A 26,573-nucleotide genomic window follows, 5' to 3' on the forward strand; every position below is an offset into this window, starting at 1 on the left:
GATTACCTCTGCCATCTGGTCAGATTAGATTCACTGTTGTCAGTTGACAATAGACAAAAGACAATAGGTGCTGGAGTAGGCCATTCGGCCCTTTGAGCCAGCACCACCATTCATTACGATCATGGCTGATCATCCACAATCAGTATCCTGTTCCTGCCTTATCCCCATAATCCTTGATTCCACTATCTTTAAGAGCTCTATCCATCTCTTTCTTGAAAGTATCCAGAGAGTTGGCCTCCACTGCCTTCTGCAGCAGAGCATTCCATATATCCACCACTCTCTGAGGTTTTTCCTCAACTCTGTTCTAAATGGCCTACCCCTTATTTTTAAACTGTGTTGAAGGAATAATTGAGGAATAAACATTGGCCAGGAACCAGAGAACTCTCTGGCTCGTCTTTGAAATAATCCGTCAGACCTTTTACACTGTAAGTAGAATGGAACTAAATGCGATGGACATTCCCAATCTTGTCTGGCCTGAGACTAGGCCCAGATCCTTTAAGCATATAATCAAGGCTGACACTTTTCAGATGAAACATTAAACTGAAACCTTGTCTGCCTTCTCTGGTGGATATAGAAGATCCCACCCACATTAGGTTGAAGAGTGGAGAGTTATCTTCTGTGCCTTGGCCAGTAGATTTCCCTGAACAAACATCATTAAAACAGGTTACCTGGTCATTACTACATAGCTGTTCATCGGAACTTGTAAAGTGCAAATTGGCTGTCACACTTCTTTCATTACAATAGTGACTGTATTTCAAAAAAGTACTTTATTGGCTGGGAAGTATCCCCTAGTTGAGAAAGATGCTACAAACATGCAATTTTTAAAATATAATTCTCCTTGGGAAAGCACATGCATTCAATGAAGATGGAAAATGGTACAATCAGAAACGAAACCAAACCCCCAAATTCTATATATACACCCCCTAGTGGCTTCCTGTTGCTTTTCCATCACATAGTAACCACCTTATTCCTAGCTCTTTTTGTGAGTAGGGTTCCTCCTATTGGGCAATTAGCCACTCCCACTGTGCCTTTGTGCTTGTGCAGCAATTTAGGGTGAAAGTGATGTTGCAACATGGCCTCTTCCCCCTAATACCTTCCTCAGGAGAATTGTGCAAAATGGAACATCTCTCTTGCAGATATAGAAGCCCCCTTCCCAGTCTTGGTGAACTGTGACCACTGGACAGGAAACAGGTTAACGGTATTTACAAGTGTAGGATGGGAGTGTAAGAGTGTCAGGGGACATCCAGCATCCTGTATAAACGTTCCCTGAAAGGAAAGCTGCAATAATCCTTTGCATCATTCTGAGATTCAAGACTGTGCCACTCTTGCTGACAATATGACTGATTATTTATTTTCAACAGGAAGAGATGTTTTGACAGTCAGGAAGTAGTGAAGAGTTTGCCTCTGGCTGTGAACTGTGGTTGGAGAAGGTGCTTATCAAGCTGTTCTTTGAAAAGCAATGATTCATTATATCCAGTACTTTTAAGTTAGATGTGGGTTTTCAGTTGTGATCTTTCCTGCATACTGTGTTCCTGGGCAGCAGCTGTGTCACAGGTCCCATGCTTCCGAGAGGAAAATTCAAAGGAATGAGGCAACCTGGTTCGATCGGGAAAAGATCAGTTCACAAAGTTTCTGTCTCAAAGGCCGTGTAAGTCCAAGATAGAACTTGGCCTGTATATAAAGCCTTCAAGCGTTTTGCATCTAATTGTGTCCCTTTGAAATGTAGTGACTGTTGGAAACGTGGCAGCCAGTATTTAGATAGCAAGCTCCCACAATCAGCAATGAGATAAGGAGCAGACAACCGATTGTAATTTGCCGGCCTGGGAACAAATATTTGGAGAGACTTCCCTGCCCTTGTTCAAAATTATGGGACCTCCTACATCTACCTGAGAAAGCAATGAGTTCAGCACATTATCTGGAAGATGACACCACTAAGAGTGTAATAGTGTGTTTGTCTGATCATGGACTTACTCTGCATTGAGACTTGCACACCCGGATTTCTGACACAACGTTAAGAGTGCTGCCCTTAAAGCTAATGTTGATGTCCAAACTGTCACAATCCAATTCAAAGTGAACTGTGTCACAGAGTTGTACAGCGCGGGAACGGCCCTTTCGGTCTAACTCCTCCACACTGACCGGGACGTCCCCTCCCAACCCACACCACCCCACACCACCCCAGTCCCCCACACCACCGCATACCAGAAGCCCCCCAACCACATCCAACATACCATTCACCTCACCCCCCCAACCCCCCACATACCGCACCCCCCGACCCACTTCACCCTGCCCCACACACTGCCCCACCCATCCCACCCCATGTACTGTGCTCCCCATCCCCCATACCACCCCCTTCTGCCCCACACGCTGCGTCTCCTCACCCCACTCTACGTACTGGACCACCCCAAGCCACATACTGGTCACCCCCGCCTCCCCCCCCCCCCCCCCCACCCCACCCCCTCAATTCCATCCCACTTACCTCTTCCTAGCCCAATATTTGGGTACCCTACTGGCCTGCTTGTGTCAGACCTATGGAAATGACTCAAGATCTGGGTGAGACTGATAAATATTCTGAATAGAGAGAATAGGAGAGAGGATACGAAAGACCAGGGTGTAGCTATCTAATTCACCTTCTACAGTTCCAGTAGCTCAATGATCAATTCAAAAGGATTTGTTGACCAGTCACAGCAAAGAAAATTTATCTATCAATTTACAAAAATGAAGTGACAAAAATCTTCCAGGTTGGAGAGCTTTGAGAACTGTGTATGCAAAGTCATTTTGAGATATCTGCACTGATCCAATTCTGGTATGTTCCACATCTCTGATTTGAATTGCACCATCATTAGTGGTTGTGTTTTCGGATACCTGCGCCCTAAGCTCTGGAATTTCCTTCTTATACCCATTTTTTGATGGTCTCCTCCTTTAAGCTCTTAAAATCCATCTCAACCAATCTTTTGGTCATCTGCCCTAATATCTCCTTACGTAACCTGATGTTGAATTTTACTTAATAATAAACTTTTGAAGTTAAAATTATACAAACACGTTGGTGATATTGTTGCTGTCATTCCTTAAATTACTAATTTTTGATATTTCAAAAAGATACTACCTACTTTTCATTTAGATGAATCTTTCAGTCACTCTGTCGACTTTCCTGTGTCAATCAGTTATTGGTTTAAATTGAGGTGTGCAGCATGGAGTAGTTCAATCATGTTGTTTTGATATGCAGGCTCTATATTTAGTACAGTAAACCTATCTGAGCAACATGCCAAGTGAGATTTATGTGCCCTGCTATTAGACAGGACAGTGTCTTCAGTCTCAAGCTATATGGTTATCACCTTTGTAATGATTTGCACCTTCTGGTTTGTTTGTTTACACAAATTAAAGCTGGAATGCCCCAGGCCATTAAAAGGATAACGACTATCTATATCCGTCCCTTGGAGACTACTATTTCAGCTTTGATCACCTCACCCAGCCCAGATGGCAATTTAAATTGCTGGAGAGATTTTGTAATTGGAAACAACACAACTGACTGTGCTTTACAATTTGCTGCTACTTGCGTTGGTCCCTGAATATTCCCCTCGAGGGCTGTTTCCCTCCCTCATGCTCTGTCTCGCTCTTTCTGTTATGCCCCTTCTAGCAAATGTGAAACTGGCTCCTGTTACAGGGGCTTATTGCAGCTGGCATCATAAAAGTAAGATGGACACATGAGACTACCACCAGAAATCATGTCAGACCACTTGGAGTGCATTGGATGTTTTCCTTGTGTGTATCAGCCTGTTTCTTTCTCTTGCCATTCTCACTAGTGAGACCGTCATTTCTTGCCCACCCCTCTGAGAAGGTGAGGTACTGGGTCTCCTGAGCCACTTCACAGTGTAGTTAAGAATCTCACACATTGGTAGATTCTGGAATCACTAATCATCCCAATCTGGGATGCAGTGTTGGACCCAAAAAGACGTGAGTGAGCCAATTAGTTTTTGCGAACAAATTACTGCAGATGCTGGAATCTGTGCTGAAAACAAGTGCTGAAGATCACTGCAGGTCAGGCAGCATCCATGGAGAGAGAGCAAGCCAATGTCTCAAGTCTAGGTGACTCTTTATCAGATCTGAGCCAGTTCTGATGAAGAGTCATCTGGACTTGAAACATTGGCTTGCTCCGTCGCCATGGATGCTGCCTGACCTGCTGTGGTCTCTGGCACTTGTTGTTTTCAATTAGTTTTCAGACTAGATTTTTATTCCCAGGTTTTGTAAATTAAATTAAATTCTCTAAGCGATATCCCAATTAGCTGATAAGCAAATAAAGTTCAGATTTGTCAGTATAACTAATCCTAACCATCAAATTCAAATTCCTTCAGCCACCAGATATAGCCAGCTAACAACAATTATTGTTGAAATATATTAGTAGTTAAATTACTACAGAACATTTCCATTTGTATCTTAAATTAGTTAGAGTTGTGTTAAGGTTTAAAATATAATGTGGCTGTCCTGCTGAATGTGATGTTTGAGTGGAGGAGGTAACTTTATATCAATAATACAGACTTCAATCTTGTCCCTTGCTCAAGCCACTAGGTATTTGAGAATAAATGGTCATTTGGGAAGCAACAACAACCTTATGTATCTCTTTTAATATGGAAAACCTCCCGAGGTACTTCAGAAAGAGAACAAGTCAAAAATCAACATCGAGCCAAAGAAGGAGAAAGAAACATCTTGTATTTACATAGTGTCTTTCAAAGCATTAGGACATCCCACAGCATTTTAGCTCTGCTGACAAGCTTCTGAATTGTTCGAGTTTGGGAATGTGTCAACCAATTGTGTCCCTCACAGCCCCACAGAGATATGGGAAGACCACATCAACTGTTTTTTGATATGTTGGTTGAAAGATTCATACATCTGGATACTATTCAAGGTGAGAGAATTTCATGGAGGGGACCCCAATGCTTAGTGCCTTTATGTTAAATGGAGGGAATGGGTGAAGTACGATGGCACTGCCCAAGGTACAGTGACTTTAGTGGAGAAGGGAGGGTGTGCGTTGCTGGAGGAGAACAGGAACATTGGACTGGGCATGATGATAGGGCTCATTGAGTGGAAATGTGATCTGTCAAGCTTTGTTTTAAAGACAGCGTGCAGAAAATTAGAGGCTGCAATAGAGCAGAAACCAAAGGTCCAGGACAGCAGAATCCAAATACACTTGGTACCTGATTTAACAGAACCTGCGACAAAAAGAATGTGTGCCACCAGGAGAGAAGTGAGGCCGGTCAAGGCCAAGGGAAAACAATGGGCTAATAAGACCTACATATGTACATGTTGGTGATGACAATGAGTCTGACTGTTAGATGCTAGGTTTGTTGATGTGCTGAGAGATATAGCTAGGGTTGAAATATACTATTAGTCTTTGAGCAAAAAGTCAATTTAGAATCGTTGTTAGGTAAGGCAGCAAAGATGTAGAGTTTGGGCTGATTTGTGCTGCCTGGGAAGGAAGAGAAATTGTGACCTAGATGATAGCCGATCTAATGGATCCTGAGTCAGAAAGGCTCAAAGTGCCACTCTGTTAACTGTAGCCCTTATCCTAGCTGACACTCCAGCACCACACTATGGGAGCACTGAACTGTCCGATGTATCATCTTTCAAGTGAGGCATTAAACAGGAGCTCAGTCTGTCTTGTGATATGAATGCAGAAAATTCCCTAGCCACAATTGGACGAAGAGCAGGGAGATAGCCCAGTGCCCAAGCCAATGTTTTTCTTCAACCTGCGTCATAGAATCAGAGTATTTAGTGATTCACCATAATGCTGTTTTTCAAAACTTTCTGTACACAAAATAGCTGATGCATTTCCTGTGGTACAATTGTGACTTCCCTTCAAATTTACATCACTTGTTATAAAATGCTTTGCAGCAGCTGATGTTGTGAAAAGCACTATATAAATTGAGTCTTTCTTTCATTCGTGTATAAATAATCTGGAGTGTGTTCTGAGGCTATTAGAGTAGAGGAGTTCCGATAGCAAAAAGGAGATTGTTTAGGCTCATTGGTTCTTTGTGATAAATAGACCACTGTGTTTCTTACACAATAGACACTGAGGAGGTGATAAGTGCTACACAAATGCAAGTTCACTCTTTCTCACTGGAAGTGGTTAAATATTGAACAGTATGTGCTGACATTGTGCTGAACAAGCAACAACTTGTGCAAACACGTTGTTCATCAGGCACAGATGTCACTCGGTCTATAGATACAAACCTTGAACTAAAGGGTCATTCCTTTTGTTTACTTCTGAACTGATATTTCCAAGCTTCTGCCAGCCAAAAATCTGAAGCCTGAGTGCTTGATAGCAGCTAGTCATGCTTTTGCTGCCGTGAATAATGCTTGCCTAGTTTGTAATTACTGCTTCCGATTGTGAGCTTTAATTATATCTTTTAATTGCACTCTGGGAGGGAGGATTCACGAAGCATTACACAATGTTTGCCTAATAAGCTTTTTTTTCATTAAGATCTCTGAAGTTAATCCTGCGATCTTTTTTACATTTCCTCGCTCCAGTTTTTGTTGTTTGAAATTTCGTCTCCTCCTCCTGTAGCTCTTGACTCCCCTAGCAGATTAATTCCCTCAATGGTTGTCCCGATTGGATCCCAATGTCACATGTGGGATATCTCATACTGTTTTGCAAACAGTTTGCATGAATTCATGATATATAATCGAATTGCTCACGCTGTCAAATAGTTCTCTGTCAGATTCATTGAAACAGCTCTAATCCATGCTTTTGTTCCATGTTGCTGGAACTTTATTGGCTAAGATTAAGCACCCACTATACTCAATGTGGGTAGTGAGGAGCTGGGAGAGATCACAGGGAAAGGTGGTATAGGTCAGTACTATGATAGGATCATGTGCCCAGGATTTTGTTGGAGTGCGGTATCTCATGGCTAATGAGACACTTTTGATCAGCCTTCAACTTAAGTAATTATTTGTCCCGTATCTTGCTGGGATAATTAGCTGATAAATGTGTGGCCACAGAACTGGGGACATCTGGGACCTTAGTGAGTGATAACACCAATTGTCTGTCTCCTAAGTCAAAGGCATTTAAGGATTGAGAAGGATATCAAGTGATTTAGAATTGAATCGGATTCAGAAATGAGAGAGGGGGTAAGAAAGTTGGAAAAGAAAGTTAGGAAAATAATTAATAATTTAAAATAATTCAACCTTTTAATCTTTTGGGTACCGCTGACAACAATCTTCTACTTGCAGGGATAAAATCAGATAGCTTAGATGCTAAATTGTTCCCTTCCTCTGCTGAGAGATAATTCACAGTAATAATTATCATGTCAAAAAACTGCTTGCATGGGGGTGGGGGCGTGGCCAGTTAGCTCAATTGGCTGGACAGCTGGTTTTCAATGCAGTGTGAAGCTGACGACATGCGTTCAATGCACCACCTCGCCCCTTGCATGCTGATTCTCTGGTTAAACAACTATTAGTCATCTCTAAGAAGAGCGCAGTCGTTTGGTCTGGGAGGACAATGGCAACTTTACCTTACTTGCACTGCTAATTATTAGTTGTAACTTTCTTCAGCATTAAATGAGAAATCAAGTTGCAAATTCAGTCTTTTTTTAATATAAATGAGGTGACCAAGGGTAAGAAATAATCTGTGTGAAGGTAATGATGGAGCAGGCCAAGCAGAAAGTGATGGTGATTCTTAATGTGAAATGCATCATCTCATTTGTTAAACTTGCTGTCCAATTTACCCATTAACAATGGTGCGTGTGACATCAGTTACAAAGAGATTTGTCCAGGATAACACATAGCTTTCTACTTTGTTTTCATTGCCCTAATATTTTCATTTTGCCTAGGGTCACTGGCCCAGGAATTCTCTGCAGCCAACCCATCCCAGGATAGTCACAGTAATCCTGTAGCATTGAGGATTCAGAATGACCTGGCCTCCTATTATCTCCCCACATCCTGAGAGAGATCACACGAATTCTGCTCAGTGTCTCCCCAGACCAGTTCAGTAGAGACTGAGGCTCATGGAGGTGTCGTCAATACATGGTACAGTGACAACACCTCATTATAGAGGTCAACTATTTTAATTGTTTTAAGGTCCCTTTGGCTGCTGAGGACATGTAAGCATGTGTGTTTTGAAAAGGTAAACCCTTTTCTTTGTTCTAATTCAGGTTACAGGTGTTGCTGGTAAGACTGTCCCCAATTGTCTTGGAAGGTGAAAGTGGCCCACCTTCTACAACTGTTGACAACTGAGTGGCCACTTCAGAGGAATTTGTTTTTGGACTGGAGTCAGGGGTCTCGGCCCAGATAGGGAAAGGATCGCAGACTTTCTTCCCTAATGAAATAGAAGTGGCCCTGTTGATTTTAGTGTCCGTCCAATAGTTTAGTCACTTTATTGAGGCCACCTTTTAATTTCCAGGCATGTTTGGAAATTAGTCTGTGAGCCTGAAACCACTGTATTCAGTTCAGTTCCATAACCCGATGCACCAGGGTACCTATAGCTCAGATCCCTCACTCCTTCTCTGCTCTCTCCCTCTTCAGACATTGACCTGGACTGGTTGATTCCCTGATGAGGTGAAGTGTTATTTGCAGTTCTGTGAGCTTTGCTGCAGCCTGTGTGATGGAAGTCCAACATTGCAAAATCAGGCCACTGCCCCCCACCCCTCCACACCCCCATCCCCCCAACCTCTGGGTTTTAACTTAACACTGGAATCGCTCGTCGGTGAATTAAATTTATCATGCTGAGTTCAGGATACAGAGGGAGCCAGAGTAGTGAGTAACACACCCATCCCTACTCAGTTATGAAACTTGAGATGACTAACATGGTTCTGTGATCAATTACCTCAGCTAATAACAATGTGCCATATTACAACTCAGGCTGCCTTTGGCCATTCACAGGACAGCACATGAAACGTTTTCTGAGCCTGGCTGCTTTATGACGTTTCACTTTTGGAGCTCTTTACAAAGAGGCAGGGGATGCTTAAGTTATCCAAGTTGGCTGAAGCGAATTTAATTGGCAAAAATTAAGGTAAGAGTAAGATCTGAAACCTGAGGGGAAAGGAATGCTGAACTTTAGAATCTGAATTTTGTTTTTACAACGAGATAAGTCCACAGCTTTCTTTGAGCAAGTGAGTGATTACGAGGCATAAGGATTGTTGTAATCTGTTTCTCATTTTATTGGCATGATCCTGTATATTAACAGCTGTGGTAGTTCATTCAAGGAAGACGTTAGTTCAGAAGAGGCTTGCATGAAAACTGTAGTTAAACTTTTACTTATTGATGGCGGATTGTGTTGTCAGAAAACATGAACACCTCAACCAGGAGACAGCTTGTTATGTGTGGCTTCTGGGCAGGTGTAGAAGTCCAATACTTTGTGGTTTAAATATATCACGGTGTTGAGAGGGCGGATGACACTCTTCAAGTGCTTGTTGTTTTCAGAATGAACTGTACCTTAGTTCAGAGGAAAGTCTGAGGCAGTTTAACAGGAGACTTTCCCAACCCCCCCACCCCTCACTTTTTAACGAGACTGTACATCGTGTTCCAGTTTTAAAAGAAAGACTCATACTGTGGTCGACCTTTGGCAAGTCCCGAAGCATTTTGTCAGTGATACACCTTTAAAGCTTAGTCACTGTGGTAATATCGGAAACATGACAGTTGGTTTTTGCAGAAACTAAGGGGGCTCGCAGAGTCAGCAATGTGACAATGGCAAGATAATTTGTTTTACATTGTTGAGGGATCCGTATTGATTCGAGGAATTTGGGGTGAGCTCCCTTCCTCCTTGTTATCGCGGCTAGGTTAGTTTTTATATCCATCTGTGTGGGCAAGCAAGATCTTGACTTCAAGCCTTCATAACAGTGGCAGCTTTGGTTATTTGTGGAAAGACTTCTGAAATGTACAAACATAGCCTGAAGTTCTTGAGTCCAGAAGTATACATTGTAAACTATGATGACAGTTCAACAGTTGATTAGCGGCAAAGCATTTTGGGATCGTTCTGTGCCTGTGCTAAACAAACGTGAGATTTCCCTCTTTCTGATATACATCCTTAGGGAGGGAGAGTCTTTGTTATGGCTGTGTATGATTGTTTACACAACCGTTTTAGGTTGCTGAGTGTTCTTTGAGTTTAAGGTACCTTTTAACTCTGCTTAGATAAAGAAGCAAGTTGAGGAAAGAGTTAATGAGCCAAAGGAAGTTACTTTGTAATAAGTTTCCTTTAGCTGAAGTATGGTAACACGTTCTTCAACTCTGGGAGACGTGGGGTGAGTAGCAGGCACTTTTCAAGTGATTTCAAAGGAAAGTTACATTAAGCTATCTTGTTAATGAACGTGTGATATCTCAATTCATCTGAGCTGTTGGATTATTTGAGGAATACTGTTCAGGAAAAATTCTCAAAACTTAACATTATGTTATGGTCGAAGGTGCAGCGCTAAGACACTGCAGTGTTGGATGGATAATACTTGAGTGTGTTTGCACTTGGAGGGTCAGTGCTGAGGGAGTGTGGCGCTGTGGGAGAGTCAGTGCTGAGGGAGCGCTGCACTGTCGGAGGGTCAGTGCTGAGGGAGCGCTGCGCTGTGGGAGAGTCAGTGCTGAGTGAGCGCTGCGCTGTGGGAGAGTCAGTGCTGAGGGAGCGCTGCACCGGCGGAGAGTCAGTGCTGAGGGAGTGTGGCGCTGTGGGAGAGTCAGTGCTGAGGGAGCGCTGAGCTGTGGCAGAGTCAGTCCTGAGGGAGCGCTGCGCTGTGGGAGAGTCAGTGCTGAGAGAGTGTGGCGCTGTGGGAGAGTCAGTGCTGAGGGAGCGCTGAGCTGTGGGAGGGTCAGTGCTGAGGGAGCGCTGCGCTGTGGGAGAGTCAGTGCTGAGGGAGTGTGGCGCTGTGGGAGGGTCAGTGCTGAGGGAGCACTGCGCTGTGGTAGGGTCAGTGCTGAGGGAGCGCTGCGCTGTGGGAGAGTCAGTGCTGAGAGAGTGTGGCGCTGTGGGAGAGTCAGTGCTGAGGGAGCGCTGCGCTGTGGGAGAGTCAGTGCTGAGAGAGTGTGGCGCTGTGGGAGGGTCAGTGCTGAGGGAGTGTGGCGCTGTGGGAGGGTCAGTGCTGAGGGAGCGCTGCGCTGTGGGAGAGTCAGTGCTGAGGGAGCGTGGCGCTGTGGGAGGGTCAGTGCTGAGGGGGTGCTGCACTGTTGGAGGGTCAGTGCTGAGGGAGCGCTGCGCTGTGGGAGAGTCAGTGCTGAGGGAGTGCTACACTGTTGGCGGGTCAGTGCTGAGGGAGTGTGGCGCTGTCAGAGGGTCAGTGCTGAGCGAGTGCTACACTGTTGGAGGGTCAGTGCTGAGGGACCGCTGCGCTATTTTGACAGTCAGTGCTGCATCTTTTCAGAGAATCGTAGAATGCTTCCACTGTAGAAAGAGGCCATTTGGCCCATTGAGTCTGCATCAACCCTCCAAAGAACATCTCACCTACCCAAACCCCATAACCCCACATTTCCCACAATTAATCTGCCTAGCCTGCATGACCCTAGACACTGCAGATAATTTAGCATGGCCAATCCATGTAGCCTGCACATCTTCGGACTGTGAGAGGAAGCCGGAGCACCCAGAGGAAACCCAGGCAGACACAGGGAGAATGTGCTCACTCCACACAGACAGACGCCTGAGGGTTGAATCGAACCTGGATCCCTGATGCTGCGAGGAAGCAGTGCCAACCACTGAGCTACCATGCCACCCAGCTTCAGGGGGATGTAAAGGATTCCATGGTAATTACGTTGAAGAATTTAGAGCCAGTTAGGCCTGATCAAAGTCCTTTAACATAATTATAATCAAATATCTTGTAATTTGTCTCATTGCTGTTTGCTGGATCTTGCTGTGCACAAATTGTCTGCCATGAATCCTACATTACAAAAGTACCCACACTTCAAGGCGTACTTAGTTGGTGGTGAATTGTTTTGGGTGTCCTGAAGTTGTCAGAGGTACTATATACATGTAAGTTCTTGATGTAGAGTGGTTTGATTGTCAGCACACAGTGAAATGTCAGCGTAAAGACAATTAACATCACTCCAGGCACCTTGCTGAATTTGAGGTGCAGCTTAAATCATCAATGAGGATTCTTGGGCAGACTCCAGGGGTGTGAAATTAAATTCACTGTATCTGCTCCTTGTGGCGAGTCACACTTTGCAGGGAGATTTGCTCAGAAAATTATTCGAGGAGCTTGAAAGTGAAAAAAACTTCTCCTGCGGATATTAAAAAGCTCCAAGAAAATTTTGGAAGACGTACAAAGTTAATTTAACTTGGCTATATTGACTGAATAAGCAGATCCCACTCACTGTGAATAGTTTGTTTTAATATGTGATAAGAGATTGAAAATGTTTTCTCTTCTCTTTAAACAAATGAAAATAGTATTCAGCATGCCGAAAGCCCTGATTTAATCACTTGTAAGATCGTCTTACTTGAGTTACTTTTTGCTGGATTAATTGTGCCTTTGTTTTGGAAACTTTTCAGGTTCGCAATGTCTGAAAATAAACATTAGTGCGTCCTGTCGATTTACGAGTCCAACGTTCTTCTCTTGAGTGGGGGCCACAATCAGACCATGGGTGAAAATGATAACGATAAAAACAGCCAAGCTGGACAGCTGTTTGAGAACTTTATTCAAGCCCCGACATTCAAAGGCACACTGCAGGCATTTCATATCCTCTGCCGTTATCTGGACCTTGACCCTTTGGATCATCAGATGTTCTACTCCATGCTGAAGTCAAAGGTCAACACGTGGAAGGCAAAGGCATTATGGAGCAAGCTTGACAAGCATGCCAACCACAAGGAGTACAAGAAGGGCAAGGCTTGCTCCAACACACAGGTGAGCACAGTTTAACCTGACCAACCTCGAATCACCAGTAGGAACACAAAAAATAGGAGCTGGAACAGGCCATTCAGCTCTTTAAGACTTCTCCGCAATTGTAAATAAATCTTCCTTCAAGTACTGAGCCCTAATCATTCAAATCTACATTTTTAACCTTCTGCCTCAGAACAGAAAGTCCTCTCTCTGCACCATTGGCTGATGGCTCATCTTCCACAGCAACTTTACCTTTCCACAGCATCCTCTAATTTCCTTCATATCGGTATAATCAATCGACTCTGTCGGCACACTGTCCAAGCTAGAGAATACTGAGTGAAGGTATTTCCGCTCCCCTCACTCCTGAACAGCTAACCAATGATCCAAACAGGTTGACAGCCCCTTTTCTAGATTCTCCAGCTAGACCGATTATTTTCTCAGCAATCCACTCTGTCAAGCCGCTGAAGAGTTTTCTGTGTTTCTACTCAGGGCGGCACGGTGTCTCAGTGGTTAGCACTGCTGCCTCACAGCATCAGACACCCGGTTCAATCTCAGCTTCGGGTGATTGTCTGTATGGAGTTTGCAACATTCCCTCTGTGTTAAGGTCTGGGTTCTCCGGTTTACTCCCACAGTCCAACAATGTGCAGGTTGAGTGGATTGGCCATGCTAAATTGCCCATAGTGCCCAGGCATGCATAGGTTAGCTGATTTGGTCATGGGAAATGTAGAGTTACGGGTACAGGGTGGGGGGACTCGGTACAGTTGAGATGCTGATCGGAGGGTCAGTGCAGGCTTGATGGGCTGAATGGCCTCTTTCTGCACTGTAGGGATTCTGTGATTCTAAATGCACTCCTGAAATCCAGGTAGAAAACATTTGCCGCTGCATCTGTATTCAGCAAACTTGGTGAATCTCCAAATTTGCCCAATAATCTGCCCAATAACTTTGTCCTTCGAAACCCTTCTGCAGTCAGCTCTGAGGAAGGGCCACCCGACCTGAGATGTTAACTCTGTTTTCTCCTTCAGAGATGCTGCCAGACCTGCTGAGCTTTTCCAGCAACTTTGTTTTTGTTCCACTCAGACCCGGCCTTTCAACACCAGTCTTTCAATGAAATCCTATACAATGTCCCCACCCTCAGGTTCACTAATCCATAAGTTTGCCTGTGTTTTTAGGAAAGGGGTGAACCACATTTCTACTTGTGGGATGTTGTTTGATTTCAATGATCTCTGATGAGAGGCTGCTCTGTGTGAACCCCTCTAGAATTTTTCATCATCTTGGGAAGTGTTCTGGGAATGTGATAGCAATAAAACATTTCTGCACTGACTTTGTTGCCTCACTCCCCTGAGAACTGAGTGCCAGAAGTAATCAATGCTCAGTTCACTCATTCTGTCGTTGAACTCAATCCAGCTTTTTCTCTTCCAAGTTCGTGGTCAGTGGGCAAAGGTTTAACTGCTTGTTGCTTTTGAGAACTTTGCTGCATTTGCTGGAATTAAAATAGCAGCAATCCCAGAGATGAATGCATTTCCTTGGAAACTATACTTATTTCTTCAGACCCTCCTTAAAATCTACCTGTTTGTCTTTTGGGCTTCTCTTCATATCTCCTCATTGCTGGGATTTTCTGTCTGGTTATGCTCCTATGGGGATGTTACATGGCTACATTAATGGTTCTACATAAATGCAAATCTTCGTGATTCAGAGGGGTGGTCTGGGAGTACTTAAAAGTTGTTGGTGAGAACTGGAGAGGATGCAAGTGCAGAGCCGTTAGCTGTCTTCTCCTTCCTTGTTATTTTCTTAGTCACTTCCTCTAAACAATGCATCAGTGCCAGCTGTGGTGTTAAACTATAAACAGGCAGAAAGAGGAAGCTACCATCAGTTCTCATTCTTTATGTTATAATCCAGACCTGGACTAGCAATAATAGATCCTTCTGAATAAGGAAGTTATGGTAAACCATTATATGTCACCGGCTAGGCCTCAGGCGGAGTGTTGTGTTCAGTTGTGGGAGCCATACTGAAGGAACAATGTGAGAGGGAGCAGAGGAGATTGGCTGGGATGGTACCAAGAATTGGAGAATTCAGTTACGCAGGGAGACCGGAGAAACTAGGATTATTGTCCTTAGAGCAGGGGAGATTAAAAGGAACTGCTCTGAAGAAGTTTTACATTTTAAAAAATATTAACCTATTTTTCAAACCAACCTGTTCAGAGATGTTAGTACATACCTCTGGAGCAGGTGGGACTTGAACCCAGGAGTCCTGGTCCAGGGGTAGGGACTCTACCACTGTGCCACAAGAAGGCCTGAAGAAAGTTTGTCTTGATCTGAAATGTTAACTTTGTTTCCCTCCACACTGCCTGACCTTTTGAGCATCGCTAGTATCTTCAGTTGTCATTTAAAGTTTAACAGAGGTGCTCAAAATTCAGAATGGTTTCAAGGGAATAAATGATGAGGAGCTGTTTCCAATGACACGAGGGTTAATAAGCAGAGGACGTAACTATCAGGATAACTGATTAAAGAACCAGAGGAGAGATGATACAATCTTTTTAACACAGTGAATTGAAATCTGGAACATGCTGCATGAAAAGAATGGTGCAAACTGATTCAATAGTAGTGTTCAAATCAATGAAATACCTGAAAGAGAAAAGTTGCAGGACAGTGGGGAAAGAGCAGAGAACACAGTCATGATGAGCTGAATAGCCACTTTCTATTAATGTGATGATGGAAGGAAATATTTAATTTGGCACACACAGAGAAAGTAGACCAGAATTGTTAACTTTGTAATAGGGATGGCTAAAGTCAAAGAAGTTAGAATCAGAATAAACCCTGGACTTCAGCTAGTGGATGCAATAGAAACCGATTTAGACACAAATTCCTGAATCTTGCATTGGTCCTTAACACAAGGAAGAGTGCAGGGGTTCTGTGTGAAGAATGTAGAATTGATAGAAGCCAGATTTACTTATGGAAAAAGAGTGCAGTGATCCTGCAAAGTGGTGTGATAACCCCTGCATTCTGAGGATATGGATTAGCACCTTAAATGGGCACAGTGGTAGAGTGGCAGTGCTGTAGGGTTAGGTCCTACCTTCATTCCTTACATTCTCAGCTCTGTGCTATTTCAAACCGATAATGACTATATTAGGGGCTGAGTTCCAAGTAACCTTGTACTGTGGGGATTGAGAAATGAGTGTCAGATGATGATGCAGAGTAAACAGCACCAGATTGGGACAACTCCCTCTGCCTGCCAATGAGCCATTTATCATCATTAGAAAGAATGAAAGTCTCAATTTGCCTTTTACAACCTTGTGACATCCCAAAGTGCTTTATGTGCTAGTCATGACTCAGTGAGTAGGAGTCTCATCTCTGATTCAGGTGATTCAAGCCTCACTCTAGAACCTGAGCAAAGTAATCTAGACTAGCAACTCACAAGGGCTGAATGGAGGATGTACTGCACACTGAAGTAGACAGAAAAGGTTCCATGGCTCTATTTCCAAAAAGAAACAGGGTAATTTCTCCCAGTGTCCAGACAATATTTGTTCCTTATCAATATCACTTCAATGAATTGTTCAATCCCTTCAGCCTGCTTCATCATTCAGTTAGAACATGGCTTCACTTTTATGTTAACTTTTTTATGTAATCTACCTGCCTTGCTTCTGTTTCCCTTAATACCCTTACCAGCAAACATATATCTACCTTGGTTTTAAATTTTCTGGTGAGTCTCTTGCACCCTCTGCCCCCTCCCTCTCATAGTTTTAATGCTTTTTGTGAGATTGAGTTGTAGATTTCCACTTTGCAGGAGAAGGTGTTTCCTGACATCACTGCTGAATGGTGGAACTCTAAATTATAATATCCTGTGCTGTTGTTCCATACTTTCAGAGGAAGCGTTTTAATGTAGTTCACTTGGGATTCAAGCAGGAAGCAGTAGGACAGAGAAGATGGCTCGCTGTTAATGCTTAATACCACAAACTGGCACGTTACTCCTGTTACATAGATCTATAGAAAAAAGGACAGAAACAGGCCATTCAGCCCTTTGAGCCTGCTTCTATTTATTGTAATCACAGCTAATCACCCACTCAATAACTTGTTTCTCAACTAACCTTTGATTTCCTTTCACACCAAGTGCCACATCCACCTCCTTCTTGAAATGATACAATGTTTTGGCCCCACTGAGTTCCACAGGCTCACAATGCTGTGGGTGAAGAAATTTCTCCTTATCTCAATCCTAAATGGTTTACCCTGTATTCTTAATCGGTGTCTCCTGGTTCTACATTCCCCTGTCATCGGAATCATCCTTCCTGAATCAACCTTGTCTAGTCCTGTTAGAATTTTATAGGTTTCTATGATATCCCAACCCCCTCCACCCCCCATTCATCTGAACTTTAGTGAATATAACCCTAACCAATTAAACCTGTCCTCTTACACCAGTCCTGCCATCCCAGGAATCAGTCTGGTAAATATTCACTGCACTCTTCCTAGATCAAGAACACCCTTCCTCAAATAAGGCAAACAAAACTGCACACAGTGTTCCAGGTGTGGCCTCACCAATGCCTTGTATAATTGCAGCAAAACATCCCTACACCTGTACTCAAATTCTCTTGCTATGAAGGTCAACATATCACTGCCTTCTTTATTGCTTGTTACTCCTGCAAATTTACCGTTGGTGACTAGTTTATGAGGACACCGAAGCCTCATTTCATATTACCCCCACCCCTCTCAATTTATAGCCAATCAAATAATAATTCACCCAACTCTTCTTCACATAACCTCACGTTTATCCACGTTATACTTCATCTGTAACGTATTTGCCCACTCACTGAGCATTTCCAAAGCACACTCTAACATCTCTGCATCCTCCTCATAGTTTTGTGTCATATGCAAATTTGGAGATATTTAGTTACCGGATCTAAATCATTCATACATTTTTGAAAAGCTAGGGTCATAGCATCAATCCCTATGATACTCCACCCATTACTGCTTGCCATTCAGAAAAAGACCTGTTTATCCTGCTCTGTTTCCTGACTGCCAGCCAGTTTTCTATCAATGTCAATACACTGCCCCCAATTCCATGGCTCTTAATTTTACACACTGATTTCTTATGTGGGACATTGTCAAAAGCTTTCTGGAAGTCCAAATGAACTGCATCCATTGAATCCCCTCATCATCTCTGAGTTACATCCATGAAGAATCCCAGTAGATTTGTCAAGGCAGATTTACTCCGGGTAACTGAAAAGTTACAACACCAGGCAGTAGCCCCGGAGTTTAATTGAAATCACAAGCATGCAGAGTGCTAGATAACAAAATGTGGAGCTGGATGAACACAGCAGGCCAAGCAGCATCTCAGGAGCACAAATGCTGACATTTCGGGCCTAGACCCTTTATCAGAGAGAGGGATGGGGAGAGGGAACTGGAATAAATAGTGAGAGAGGGGGAGGTGGACCGAAGATGGAGAGAAAACAAGATAGGTAGAGAGGAGAGTATAGGTGAGGAGGTAGGGAGGGGATAGGTCAGTCCAGAGAAGATAGACAGGTCAAGGAGGCGGGATGAGGTGGTAGGTGGGAAATGGAGGTGCGGCTTGAGGTGGAGGAAGGGATGGGTGAGAGGAAGAACAGGTTAGGGAAGCAGAGACAGGCTGGGCTGGTTTTGGGATGCAGTGGTGGAAGGGGATGAGCTGGGCTGCTTGTGTGATGCAGCAGGGGGAGGGGACGAACTGGGCTGGTTTAGGGATGCGGTGGGGGAAGGGGAGATTTTGAAGCTTGTGAAGTCCACATTGATACCATTGGGCTGCAGAGTTCCCAAGCGGAATATGAGTTGCTGTTCCTGCAACCTTCGGGTGGCATCATTGTGGCGGGCAGGAGGCCCATGATGGATATGTCATCTGAGGAATGGGAGGAGGAGTTGAAATGGTTCGCGACTGGGAGGTGCAGTTGTTTGTTGCAAACCGAGCGGAGGTGTTCTGCAAAGTGTTCCCCAATCCTCCGCTTGGTTTCCCTAATGTAGAGGAAGCCACACCGGGTGCAATGGATACAATATACCACATTGGCAGATGTGCACGTGAACATCTGCTTGATATGGAAGGTCATCTTGGGGCCTGGGATGGGGGTGAGGGAGGAGGTGTGGGGGCAAGTGTAGCACTTCCTGCGGTTGCAGGGGAAGGTGCTGGGTGTGGTGGGGTTGGAGGGGAGTGTGGAGCGGACGATGGAGTCACGGAGAGAGTGGTCTCTCTGGAAGGCAGACAAGGGTGGGGATGGAAAAATAGCTTGGGTGGTGGGGTCAGATTGTAGATTGCGGAAGTGTCGGAGGATGATATGTTGTATCTGGAGGTTGTTGGGGTGATATGTGAGAACGAGGGGGATCCTCTGGGGGCGGTTGTGGCAGGGGCGGGGTGTGAGGGATGTGTTGCGGGTAATGCGGGAGATGCAGTCAAGGGCGTTCTTGACCACTGCGGGGGGGAAAGTTTTGGTCCTTGAAGAACGTGGACATCTGGGATGTGCGGGAGTGGAATGCCTCTTCCTGGGAGCAGATGCGGCAGAGGCGGAGGAATTGGGAATAGGGGATGGAATTAGGGAGTCCATACTACCAACCAGTCCATACTGACCATTATCCTAAACTGAACTAGTCCCACATGCCTGCTCCTGACCCATATCCCCCGAGACGTTCAGTATTCATGTATTTGTCCAAGTGTCTTTTAAATGTTATAACTGTACCCTCCTCCACCATTCCCTCTGGAAATTATTCTACCCACGAACGACAAAGTTGCCCCTATGTCTTTTTTAAATCTTTCTCCTCCCACAGTAAAAATATGCCTGTTAGTCTTGATATCCCCCACCCTAATTTGCAGAGTACTGCTCCTTCGTCAACTGGAATGGTAAATTTGGTAATTCCTTTGGTCTCTTTTGGTAAACCCATGCTGACTCTGCCCAACTCCGTCATGGTTTTCCAAATACTCCCCTATTAACGCCTTTATAATGGATTTCAGCATTTTCTGTACTGCCGTTGTCAGGCTGATTGGTCTATAATTCCTGGTTTTCTCTCTGCCTCTCTTTTGAAACAGTGGGGTCACATTACCTATGCTCCGATCTGTAGAAATTCTTCCAGAATCTCTAGGATCCTGGAAGATAACCACCAATACATCTGCTGTTTCTAGGGCCACATCCTTAAATATTCCTCAATAAAGATTATCACTGGAATTCCTATGGGTCAGAAGGTCACTACATAGAGCACACCCCCTCTCCAGAGAAATAATCCAGACAGTTACCTGCAGTGTAGGACTAAGCTTCGCCATCTTTCAGCTGAGCTGTTAATCAAGGCCCCATCTGTTCTGTTTAAGATAACATGGGATATCTTGAAGGAGAGCAGGAGAGCTCTTTCTGGGCCTTGGACCAATATTTATCAATCACCTAATATCATTTTTAAAGAGGTAACAAGATGTAGAGCTGGATGAACACGGCAGGCCAAGCAGCATCAGAGGAGCAGGAACGCTGATGTTTTGGGCCCAGATTGAAGCCCTAAACATCAGCTTTCCTGCTCCTCTGATGCTGCTAGGCCTGCTGTGTTCATCCAGCTCGACACCTTGTTATCTCTGATTCTCCAGCATCTGCAGTTCCTACTCTCTCTGAAACTGTCACTTTTAAAACCAGATTATCTGATCTTTAGTGATAATGGGAACTGCAGATGCTGGAGAATCCAAGATAATAAAATGTGAGGCTGGATGAACACAGCAGGCCCAGCAGCATCTCAGGAGCACAAAGGCTGACGTTTCGGGCCTAGACCCTTCTTCAGAGAGGGGGATGGGGTGAGGGTTCTGGAATAAATAGGGAGAGAGGGGGAGGCGGACCGAAGATGGAGAGAAAAGAAGATAGGTGGAGAGGAGAGTATAGGTAGGGAGGGGATAGGTCAGTCCAGGGAAGACGGATAGGTCAAGGAGGTGGGATGAGGTTAGTTGGTAGGAGATGGAGGTGCGGCTTGGGGTGGGAGGAAGGGATGGGTGGGAGGAAGAACAGGTTAGGGAGGCAGAGATAGGCTGGACTGGTTGTGTGGTGCAGTGGGGGGAGGGGACGAACTGGGCTGGTTTTGGGATGCGGTGGGGGAAGGGGAGATTTTGAAGCTGGTCAAGTCCACATTGATACCATTGGGCTGCAGGGTTCCCAAGCGGAATATGAGTTGCTGGTCCTGCAACCTTCGGGTGGCATCATTGTGGCACTGCAGGAGGCCCATGATGGACATGTCATCTAAAGAATGGGAGGGGGAGTTGAAATGGTTTGTGACTGGGAGGTGCAGTTGTTTATTGCGAACCGAGTGGAGATGATCTTTATCTCACTTCTGCTTGTGGGACCTTTCTGTCTACAAAATACCTGTCACACTTCATGTGTTACAATAGTGACAATGTGTCAACAGCATTTTGTCAGCTGTAAAGTGCATCAGGAGATTGAGCAACGAATGCTGAATAATTTTTTTTCCTCTCATTTAGAGTTATAGAGGCGTGCAGCACAGATACAGACCATTCGGTTCAACCAGTCCATACTGACCATTGTACTAAACTGAACTAGTCCCACATGCCTGCTCCTGACCCATATCCCCCGAGACATTCAGTATTCATGTATTTGTCCAAGTGTCTTTTAAATGTTATAACTGTACCTTCCTCCACCATTCCCTCTGGAGATTATTCTACCCACGAACGACAAAGTTGCCCCTATGTCTTTTTTAAATCTTTCTCCTCCCACAGTAAAAATATGCCTGTTAGTCTTCCCACCCTAGGAAAAAGACACCTGCCATTTACCTTATCTATGCCCCTCATGACGTTAAAAACCTCTATGAGGTCACCTCTCAACCTCCTATGCCCCAGTGAATTTACCCAGCCTCTCTCTTAACTCAAACCTTCCAATCCCAGCAACATCCTGGTAAATCTTCTACAAACCTTTCCAGTTTGAAAATATCATTCCTACAACAGGACAATCAGAACTGGACACAGTACGCCAGAACAGGCCTCACAAATGAATCCTACAACCTCAATGTGACTTCCCAACTCCTCAACTCAAAGGTCTGAGCAATGAAGGCAAGTGTGCTAAATGCTTGCTGGACCAACCTGTCTAAATGTGATGCCAACTTCAAAGAATTATGTACCTGAACCCCCTAGGCCTCTCAGTTCTACAACACTGCCCAAGGCCCTACTTCTAATTGTGAAAGCCCTGCCCTTATTTGTTTGAACAAAATGCGATATTTTGCATTTATCCAAATGAAACTCCATTTGCTACTCCTTAGCCCATTGACCCAATCCATCAAGATCTCTTTGTAATTTTAGAAAACCTTGAAGTTATCTTGAGAAGAGAAAATAAGCCGGGCTTTTCAATGGCACTTAGGCACTGGTTCTATAAAGAGACTGTGGCAGGTGTCCCGTACCAGGGGGTTTCAGCTATGGTCACCCAGTCTCTGTTATTGTTAGACAACAAACATTCCATGTTTTGTAGAAAAATTTGTTTCCCTTTGTCTTCACAAACATGGTGACCCACTCTGGAATAATGAGAGCATACCCATTTGAGATGATTGAAAGACAAACCAGAGGGGAGATGGGAGTTTAACTTTAGTTGCAGTAAGTTCTTGTGATTTGAATTGAACTAATTGCAAGGGCAAAGGAAGCAGTTTAAATTGTAACTTTTAAAGAAGAATTTGATACATACTTGTGAGAAAAGTATTGGGCTGAGATTTGTTCGCAATTTGTGAATCCTTGCTTTCCCTCAATATCCCCCTGATTTTCATATAGTACCTTAATTACCCGTTAAACCAGCCACAGGAAGATCAGGTAAGTAATTTACAGAGTAATGGTTGTTCAAATGCAGTCAGATTTATCAATGGTTGCCAAGTAATCTCCCTGGCCTAGGATATGGAAAAATTAAGAGAGTAAAATTTCATTCACTTAGTCATGTTTGTCATTTATATAAATGATTTGGAAGTAAGTATAGGAGGTATGGCTAGTGAGTTTGCAGACAGCACAAAATAGGTGGCATAGTGAACAGTGAAGAAGGTTATCTCTGAGGACAATGGGACTTTGATCAAATGGGCCAATGGACCGAGGAGTGGTAGATGGAGTTTAATTTAGATAAAAGTGAGATAATACGTTTTGCTAAGACAAACTAGGGCAGGACTTAGACAGTTATTAGTAGGGTGCTGGGGAGTGTTGCTGAACAAAGAGACCTCAGGGTGCAGGTTAGTAGTTTTTTTTTGAAGATGGAGTTGCAGGTAGACAGGCTAGTGAAGAGGGCATTTGGTATGCTTGCTTTTATTGGTCAGTGCATTGAGTATAGGATTTGGGATGTTGCAGCTGTACAAGAATTTGGTTAGGCCACTTTTGGAATATGGCATTCACTTCTGGTCTCCCTGCTATGGGAAAGATGTTGTTAAACTTGAAAGGGTTCAGAAAAGACCTACAAGATGGTTGCTAGGATTGGAGGGTTTGAGCTGCAGGTAAAGGCTGGAGATAGGCTGGGACTATTTTCCCTGGAGTGTTGGAGGCTGAGGGCTGACCTTATAGAGATTTATAAAATAATGAGGGGTGTGGATAGGGTGAATAGCCAAGGTCTTCATTCCTACAGTAGGGGAGTCCAAAACTTGACGGCATGGGTTTAAGTTGAGGGCGAAGATTTAAAAGAGACCTAAGGGACAACATTTTCACACAGAGGGCAGTGAGTGTAAGGAATGTGCTGCCAGGAGAAGTGGTGGAGGCTGGTACTATTACAACATTTAAAAGTCATCTGGACGGGTATATGAATAGGAAGGGTTTAGAAGGATACAGGCCTATTGCTGGCAAATGGCACGAGATTAATTTAGGATATCTGGTTGGCATGGACGAGTTGATCCAAAGGGTCTGTTTCTGTGCTGTATAACTATAGTTTGAAGCTCACTTTCTCTTTACTTTTTTTTAAACTTCTCTCAATCCAATCTTCCTGTCTTTCTTTCTGAATTGAATTCAACCATAGTTAATTCAATTTCCTCCTGCTGTATCTTTCTCAGTTGAAATACCTTCACAGAGGCTGATATCCCATCACCAAGTCACCCTTAATTTACTTGCGCACAGTATGCGGCCTGTGGCCAGCCAGTCCCCTCAACTGAGGAAATGCTCAATCTCCTGGTTATTTTTTTTAAACTGACAAGCTTCTAATCTCCTGCTTATTTTAGTCAACCAGGGCTTTCTTGATTGGCCCAGGTTAACAACTCGATTCAAGTCTCTCGCAGTCAACAACATCCAACTGTTTCCAATCACTACACCAGTCTTTGAATCTCATTGGTTAAAGAGACAGTTCATCACATCATTCACTGAGGTTTCAGATGTACCATTACAAATGTGCTGCGTGGTTACCCGCTCCCACACCACACCAGTTACATTACAAATCATACAGGAGATGAGAGTGATGGTAGTTACTAAACTGGCTGGTTGATGTACATAATGGCCCAGTGTGTATCATCTCCTGCACTGCTACCCTGGGGTCCAGTGGAAGAATTTGTTTTAATAACAGATGGTAAATGTTTTGATTGTTTCCATAGGACAGTGAACTATGTAAATTTGTGGAAAAACTTGCTACACAGTTGAATGGTATTTGTTTTTTAGAAAACCGGATTCCGTTGGGTAATATGTGATATGTGGTTTGTTGACTTTTGAAACAGGAAGAAAACCGTCTCATGTTTTATGTCAAGTCTTAAATTGGCAAGTGATACTTGCACCTTCTGAGTCCAGACCCATGCTAATCTTCAGCATATAAATAACCTTTACAACTGTGAATATCCCAAAGCTGCGAGTTTTAATCAGTAAGGGAATTGAGTGTTATGGAGAATAGGCAGGAAAATGGAGATGGGGATATCGGATTAGCCACAATTTGATTGAATGGTAGAGCAGACGTGATGGGCTGAATGGCCTGCACCTACTCCTATTTCTCATGATTTCATATATAAAAGAAACTGAAAAATTAGTGGTCATTTTGAATTCTTCATTGTGTAGACCTTCTCCTGTCTATTTATTTATTGTGTGTGTGAGTGATTAGTGAAGCTGCTTGTCTCTCCCGCCTCCTTGCATTGAAATCCTATGTTTAAGACCTGTCTGAATTAAACTCTTGTGTTGCCACCTTGTCTGTGAATAATTCTGTTTATCTCACTGACCTTTTTTGCCTTGCAAACTAATAGAGATTTTCGATGATTAGTCAGCAGCTGATGGCTTAATTAGATTGGCTACATGAGCTGGCTCCATTCATCCCTACTCTAAATACCGCTTGACCGCAGACTGAAAGAAACAAGTACATCTTGGTGTACGTCTTCACCCCGGGATTCTTGTACTGGGGAAGTTTACAAAACTATTCAGCGCACATTCTTTCTCAAAGTGTCGGTTTCAGCTCTGATTCAGTGGGCAGCACACACTCACTTCCAGATCAGGGGGTGTGGGTTCAAGTGAGGAGAAAGTAGAAAAGTCACTTTGACTCTGAGTCCTGGCCACAACAGGGGAAAGGGAGCCAGCTCCAAGCCCTTACTGAGGGAGGGGGGTAATTTGCTGATGGAAGGTACCATGTGACCAGCTCTATTGAGGGCAGGATTTAATGATGGTGACTGGCCCCTGACATCAGGTGTCTGAAGAAGGATCATTTGAATAAGACACTGCTGTCGCATTGATAATATAAGAGGTGCTGGTACCTTACAAGCTGACAGTGGGACCCTCCCCTGACTGCTTTCTCCATGGACAAAGTCAGAAGCCACACGACACCAGCTTGGAGTCCAACAGGTTTACTTGAAATCACACTAGCTTTCTGGGTGCAGCTCCCTTGACGAAGGGACCTTGCTGTGAAAGCTTGTATGATTTCAAATAAGAGGTAGTAAGAACTGCCGATGCTGGAGTCAGAGATAACAGTGTGGAGCTGAAGGAACACAGCAGGCCTGGCAGCATCAGAGGAGCAGGAAAGCTGATGTTCGGGTGCGGGCCCTTCATGAAGCCTGACTCATGAATGAGGATGACAGTTGCTCATGGCAGGAATCTGCATGGAATCTTTTCACATGGTGAGGGTGTTGCTGTGGGACCAACCTGTCACCTTAGCTGACCAGTATTCTCCATCAGAGTTATCAGAAGGGTTGCAGACTGATAATTGACCTGTTTGACACACCTTCCCTAGCCATGAATTCCTGAGGTGGGTCTTGAACCTGGAGCTTTAACCAGACTTAGCAATATTTCCGCTGTGCCACAAGAATCTGCTTAGATTGTGTAGACGTTCCCCACTCACTCCACGATCACTGTCGTGGCTGGAGTTACACTCTCAGTGAAGACAGTGTGGCTAGTTATAACAGTTTATAGTTACACAGCACTGGGAGGAGTAGGCAAAGGAACCCTCTGGAGATGTATACTTATTGTTAGGTAACTGTGCTCTGGAATTTTCAAAAGTAAATTGTTTAGCATGCCTTTTTAAAAAAAATTCTCTAACGATAGAATGGCTCTAACCATCTCACCCACAGAACTTTGTCAAATAAAACTGTAACGAAGCATAGTATTACACAGCACAAAATAGACCATTCAGCCCATCGTGCTGTGCTGGTTCTCTAAAAAGTGATCCGTTAGTCCCACTGTTTCCTTACAGCTTTGGAAAACTGCTTTTAAAATGTTGTCGACCATAGCCGGAAAACTGAGAGTTCTGGTCACTGCACTGTTAGGAAGGATTGTTTGTCCTGGTGGATGTGCAGAGGAAATTCACCAGGATGTTGCCTGGGTTGGGGTTCTGAGGAGCGATTACACACAGACACAGACACACGCACACGCACACACAGACATACACACACATAAAGAGGGATC

At 44.1% G+C, this 26,573-nt stretch overlaps 1 protein-coding gene across 4 annotated transcripts in view; it reads left to right on the top strand.

Moving 5' to 3' along the window:
* Nucleotides 1–26,573, top strand: part of mical2a (microtubule associated monooxygenase, calponin and LIM domain containing 2a) — a 274,841-nt gene that overhangs the window by 41,468 nt on the left and 206,800 nt on the right. For 3 of the 4 annotated variants that reach the window (XM_059652085.1, XM_059652086.1, XM_059652087.1), the window contains exon 2: nucleotides 12,449–12,800. In XM_059652085.1, coding sequence (XP_059508068.1) covers nucleotides 12,537–12,800 — 264 coding nt within the window. In that variant the 5' untranslated portion in view covers nucleotides 12,449–12,536. Of the gene's footprint in view, nucleotides 1–9,782; nucleotides 10,230–12,448; nucleotides 12,801–26,573 lie in introns of those variants that run through there. The other variant, XM_059652084.1, reaches the window with a different exon arrangement.

The sequence above is a fragment of the Stegostoma tigrinum genome, chromosome 17 (genome assembly GCF_030684315.1).
Source record: "Stegostoma tigrinum isolate sSteTig4 chromosome 17, sSteTig4.hap1, whole genome shotgun sequence".
In the NCBI taxonomy this organism is placed as follows: domain Eukaryota; kingdom Metazoa; phylum Chordata; class Chondrichthyes; order Orectolobiformes; family Stegostomatidae; genus Stegostoma; species Stegostoma tigrinum.